The sequence below is a fragment of the Pundamilia nyererei genome, unplaced genomic scaffold, assembly GCF_000239375.1.
Source record: "Pundamilia nyererei isolate P.nyererei 1_Seehausen unplaced genomic scaffold, PunNye1.0 scaffold00060, whole genome shotgun sequence".
NCBI lineage: Eukaryota > Metazoa > Chordata > Actinopteri > Cichliformes > Cichlidae > Pundamilia > Pundamilia nyererei.
In genome coordinates, this window is record NW_005187461.1 from 260080 (window position 1) to 266575 (window position 6496).

General features: G+C 47.5%; 1 protein-coding gene across 2 annotated transcripts in view; it reads right to left on the bottom strand.

Moving 5' to 3' along the window:
* Positions 1-621: 621 nt before the first annotated feature.
* ccnd2a (cyclin D2, a) overlaps positions 622-6496 on the bottom strand; it is a 16854-nt gene continuing 10979 nt past the window's right edge. For both annotated transcript variants that reach the window (XM_005734743.2, XM_005734744.2), the window contains exons 4-5: positions 5667-5815; positions 622-873 (exon numbers count right to left, since the gene is read on the bottom strand). In XM_005734743.2, the coding sequence (XP_005734800.1) occupies positions 700-873; positions 5667-5815 (323 nt within the window). In that variant the 3' untranslated portion in view covers positions 622-699. The remainder of the gene's footprint in view (positions 874-5666; positions 5816-6496) is intronic.

The window sequence follows — 6496 nt, forward strand, 5'->3', positions numbered from 1 at the left end:
ACACGCACACACAAAAACACGCTTGCATCCACAAACTGACACGCACAAGCAGCCAGACAAAAGGAGCTTATTGATCTCTACTATTCATTTCAAAATACGTCCAATGATAATAATAACAATTACTAATACTACTGATAATTATCATCATCCCGGGTCTTCCCTGATAATGCGATCCACCCACTTTCGGCAAATAGTCTCACGGCTTCCTCAGTCGCACACTCAGCACACAACAGTCGAGGAGCTCGTTCAGCGGCCACAAACGTAACGGTGACAGTACTCGTAACGCAGCGATAGAGAAGCCCCAGTGTGATCCCGCAATTTCCAAATAGTTTCCGTCTCAGCCTCATTATCAATCTATAGTTAGAATATAACTTAAAAGATCATACTATACAATCAGGCAGAATGCAAATATGATTGGCTTCCCTTCTGGATATCCAAGGCATCACAGAGCTTCATCTCGGATCAAATTTGATGCATTTATGCTATAACGTCATCGAAAATCTATTCTGCGAGCAGGTGTTTTCGACTTGTAGAACAGAAAATCTACACACACAAAAAAAAACTAGCAAGCATTGCTGTCTTTTGTTTTTAACATTTTTACATTTTGTTCTTTTTTTCTGCTTTTAAGAAAATTGAGTTTTTTTTGTTGGTTTCTATTTTTGTTTTTGTAAATCCTGTGCAATGATGCCCTCTGGTGGTTCACAAGTTGACATCGCGGACGTCTGTCGGGGTGGAGGACTGATCCAGCTCGTCCAGGCCTTTCCCACTCGGGCCTCTCTGAGTTTGCTGCTGTTGCTGTTGCTGTTGCCGTCCTTCGCGTAGGCTGCTCACCAACACGCGCTCGATTTGCTCCTGGCACTCTTTTAGAACATCCTGCAATGCAAAAGACAATCGAGAGGTTACATCAATCTTTTTAAATCTGCAGTCAAGGAAGTGCGTTTTTCCTGCTTCTTCATCATCTCAGAGTTCCAGTTTGGTACGATCGGGCACATTCAAAGAGAGACTTTATCATGAAACTAAAGAGCAAACCAATTCTGTTACTTACAATTTAAACTTAGAAGTTAAACCTTTGAATTTTCTATCAAGCATGTAACACAAATGTTATGCCCTATCATATCAATCTGCTGTTCAGAAAGTGCTTCGGCCACGATGACGGCGTCTCGCTGTGATTTTAAATGACAGCTGACTTTCGAGTTGCTGCTTCCAAAAAACCACAGACATGGGCCAGACCCAAGCATTACATCAGCCCACCGGGGTTGTGCAGCGAATACCATCACTATCGTCCTCATGTAGCCTACGCACATGCACCGGCATGCACACACACACTCGCATGCATACCTCTGCCCTCCCCCATCCAGCCACCCACCACCTCTGCTGTTCCCCAAACACACAAAACCCAAACAGGAGTCGTCTTGACAACGGCGGCTGAAAACACAGGTAGTATTAAAGCTATGTTAATTACATCCACCTCCTGTGGGAACACAAAGGTGGTGCTTTTTTAACGAGAGCCAGTCTGTGCGCCCGCCTGCCTGCAGGGGATCCATCTGAGACCCAGCCGCATCGACTTACACCATCAAAGGCCACCAAGGAAAACTGAGAATCCACCTGGGAGACAAACTCCTCAACAGCACCAAGGCCTCTTATCCTTCCCTGGGAGAGGGTTGAGAGAGGGGATAGTGCAGCGCAGTAAGACGGGGGTAGGAAGGGGGGGTTGGTGTAAAAGAGTGCTGAATGGGCTGTTAGCGTCAGAGAAAGGTCAAACTGTTTTAAGGAGGGTCATTAAATACCTAAAGTACCTCAAAGGATCTTTAGTCCCAGGAGCTCAAACGAATTATCAGATTTAAAATGATGACATATGAAATCAAAAAAATCTGTGTTGCTGCAAAACAACAACAGTGAAGCATAAGGTGCAGGTGACCAACCATTAAGCAGTAGTACTTTGCAGAGCTGATCGACTGAGAAACTGGCCCGAGAACAAAATGCTGTCCCTAACAGAGAGCTAACACTGCCCTCTGGTGGTAAAACACTTCAAAAACAACTGAAGCCGTGCTGCTTCCTTTTAGCTCTGTGCACGCACATGCATGCATGACCTGCGCCTTATAGCACGAGACATCAGTGGGAATCATGACTGAAAAGATGGGTGAAAATGTACTGCTTGTGGAGCGCTGAGACATTCTTTAGAAATTTACAGCTAATTTAAACCTGACGGCCTCAGTCCAGCCCGTTACAGCCTCTGATGCAGCGGAGCCTCGATGAAATAGGAACCGAGCCCTCACTCACGTCAGAGTTGCTCTCAGGGAGCTGTGGCTAAAGGTCACAATGTCAAAGGTCAAACAGCACGACACATAATGGAAGGAAGAGGATTTATATACTATGTGAAAAAAGAAGCCATTACAAGGCCACTACCAAAATACTAAGTGAGAGCTCCCCTGACGTCTTAATTCTACCAGTTTTTGACTGATCTGGGCTGCGCGCCTCTGGGCAAACACTTTCCTCAGCATTGGCTTTGACATGGAGGAAACCCCACCAGAGTCTGTCCCTTAATCTTCTCCAGAGGGTGGCCACTAATGTGGGGGTGTGTTCATGCACACATGCAGTCTTCCCACCAACATGTGCCTCATTGGTCATAAAATCTCAAATCTTGTGAGAAAATGGACTCAAACGCCGAACATGTAAAGGAACTGCTTGTGTCCTACCGCAAGAATGCACGCCTTCATTTCTTAAAAGACATTCTCCCCCCGTCTGCGCTGCTGTTTAGAGCGGCGTTTCGGATCCCTCGCCAAGCCCCGTGGGCTTTGAGAACCTTTAATGACTTCAGTGTGCGACTACTGGAAACACCGATGCTGTTTCCACAGAAGCTGTAGGTACTCGGACAATGAAGGGCCATCAGCGCTGAATAAATTCACCACGGGACGCAGCGTTGCACTTAAGCATCTTGCTTTGCAGCCTCAAACCGGAAAACACATGACCACCTCTGATCCTTTCTTGTAGTCATAGTCCTCCCTCTGCCCACCCCAAACATGCATCATACTGCAACAGCCTGTCAGTCTGACAAATCGTGGCATGCACTGTATCCCTGGGCGGCCTTTGTGACACTGGCAGCGGGAGGAAGTCGTGCAGACAGACAAAACCAAAAGGAAGAAATGTGTGAAGCGTGGAATGTGTTTTAACTGCTGACTGTACCACACAAGACAGTGTTGGCTACTCTGGGAGGATTTGGTGGTCAGACAGCTGAAACACACACACACAGGCAGGGACGCACTACGAATCTCAGGGAATCTCAAAACAAAATATCCCGGGGCTGACGCTGGAAATAAGAAGTCACCACATGACTTGAATTTCCACAAGTTACAATAGAAATGTGACCTTTCCCTTTCTTTAGCCCGCATGCCTGAAACACCACAAGTGATGCCACAGGCTGTGCTAATAGATATAATCCGTCGTAATAAAAGCATCTTTTATTACAAGCATTTTGTCCCCAGGAAATAACTGTGATTAAAAAAAGAGGAAGAAAAACAAAGGGAGCAATGGCAAAATGTGTTTCCGGTGTCTTAGCATGTGACCCCGGCTGAAAAAGATGAATGAAAGACTGAGAGAAAACAAATCTGGGAAGCGGTGCTCTTAAACCCTCTCGCCGCCGTTTCCTGTTGTAATCAATCAAGAGTAACTCTTACATTTCTGCTCATCTCACACACAAACACACACACAGCCCGTCTGCTCGCCCCACAAGGCCACACCAGGTGTTTGCGAGGCAACACGTATTCCTGCAATGGCCCAAAGATGGTGACTTGGCCCTATCGCATTTCCACTGGAAAACCGCAGCTTCTGGATACCACACATGCCAGCGGGGTGCCAGGGGGTGGCGTCGGCCACGGCGCTGTTGGCAGCAGCAGCTGCAGCGGTTGGCGAAACTCGGCCTTCATATTTCGCCTGGCTCTTTGGCCGAGCGGCTACAAGTCGCTGCTCGCCGAGCCGCTGTGCCGCCGGCCAAAATCACACGGGCTATGTTACGCGTACTCTTTTAGACTCGTACCACCTCGCTTGTGTCTGAAGTCTAAATGAAGGTAGGGTTGCTGCTAAAATGACACAGCATTTCCTCTTTCACCAAAGCCTGCACGCTGAGACTGACAAAGGGCGTAAATAGGACTGACGCCACTTATTAATACTGACAGGTAACTCTGGGCAGTGAGATTTTTTGCTGGTGTTGCACGTGGTGCACGAGCCTGATGCGAGGATCTCAGGAAAATCTTTTAATACCCTTAGCTTTGCTTGGCAGTTCATACTAAAGCCCTATATGTTGAATTAGGACGGGCGCCTTGTGCTTTTTCTCCCGTGTTTACCGCGAGCCGTGGCTTGTCTGAATCCAGGAATGTAAGGAGTTGATCGCTGAGACACAGCACCACTTAATTCCCCGGAGTCTAAGACCTAGCAGCCTAAAACACACCGAGGCCCTGTGCTGCTGAGGCCAACTATTTGTTTTTCCTCAGCTGCTGAGCGAGACTTCACACAGCTCGCACCAGAGGGAGCCATGCTCTCCAGCAGCGCTGCATTATGGACCATAGGAGGAGACAAGAGAGGCCCGATTGTCGCGAGGGAGGCATAACACCCCCTCGGTGTCCTTTTCACACTTCAACAGCTTTCTTCCACCTCCTCCTCCCCCTCTGCCTCCTTTTCAGGCAGAATTTAACATGCCACGGCCGATGCTCGGGATCTGTGTCGTGCCCCCTGTGCACTCTGCACACAGTTTAGAGTAAGTCTGCCATTACCAACCAAAAGACGTTTTCATCACGTTAGGTATTAGCAGCACTCCTGGCAAGGTGGTGGTTGTGGACCTGTGCTCGACAGCTTACCCTCCGGGGACTAAAGAAGAAGAACTTCACAGGTTACGCTTCTGCCCAGCTACTCGTCTTAGCAGCGAACTACAGACAGACAAAATCCTCTCTGGTGTATGATGAAAGCCAGGAATCTCAGAGCTAGCAGGGGCCCTGCCTGTGTTTGGACGTAGCTTATCCTCTGGTGCAACATTCACTGTACCAGGCAGCCGCGCAACAGCTTCACCGGCCTTCCTGTCAGTTACAGAGCGATTTAGAGGAGCCTTTACACGAGGCAGCTGCTGGACTGATAGTTTTAAAGACAAGTCATCGAGACAAATATTGATCAGTCTCGTGCTCATTTTTATTAAAATTGGCAGTAAATCTCCCCTAAAATATGCCTGTGTGAAGCCAAAACTCAGTGACATTTCAACTTTTGTCTGTTGCGCACACACAGCCTCAACAAACGTGGCATTTCTTAACTTGCCATGTGCTTTCCAACAGAGTAGCATGTTTGGTCGGGCAAAAAAACAACCCAGTTACTTGAGAAAAGCAAAACCTGTTTGTTTCAGTGGTAATAAGATAACTTAAATGTGTCACTTCACTAGAACTGTCTACTAAAGACTTCCAAAAGTAAGCTTCCAGTGCAGGAAACAGCTGATTAAGCACTGAATCATAGTTACTGTAACACTTGTACTCTGATAACCAGATAACATGTAACAGATGTCTGCAGAGTCACTAATATTTAGTCATAAAATATTACTCAGCAACAAATCCCCTACATTCCAGATGTAAGTATTACCTCTCAGCGCTGGATATTTAAATCGATCGAGCTACAGTGATAGGTAAACTTACCACTTCTGTGTTTGTAATCTTTGCCAGCAGGTCCGTCAGACTGTCACCCCACTGCGACTGGTCGGCTGAATCGAGCTGCAGGCCGCAGATCGCTGCCCCCACACTTCCTGTAGCGATCATGGATGGAGGGTACATGGCGAATCTGAAATCTGTTAGAGGAATAAAAACGTTTGAGTTAAATGTGGGTTTGTTAGTCTGAAGCACGAGCGTATGAAGTCAGGAAGCACATTCGTTGGTCAGGTGGGTGCATGTATTTACCACTGGTTTCTTTACTGCACGTTTCAGTTCGCAGGGTACAGATACGGTATGATTTAGTAATCTAGCACTCAGCTAATAAATACTCCTTCTATTGCACCGGCTATGAACGCTGGGCTCGCTAATGACCAGGGGCCTGGATAATGAGGGTTCACTGGGCTTGTAAAGGAGCTGAAAAGCAACCACCCTCACCCCGATGCAGTCCCCCTTTCCCCAGCCCGGCCCCTTTTCTTCCATCTCCTGAGTAAATCGTGTGCTCGCTGAAAAAAGCCCCATAGCGCTTGGAAAAGAAGGAATAAAGAGGCTCAGTGCCTTTGCCAATGCGCACTGCTGTAGGTCCTTTTTCCACGTGTGGTCACAGGCGTGCGTCTCAAAGACCAATAACCTTGTTAGCTCCCCTCGCTGTCATTCATAATGCAAATGAGACAGCTTGTGAACGGGCCAGAAGCCCGAAAAGGCAACTGGCATACAGTGAGACAGACAGACAGACAGGGAGAGGTTTTCTCTTCATGCACACACACACACACACACACACACACACACACACACACACACACACACACACACACACACAC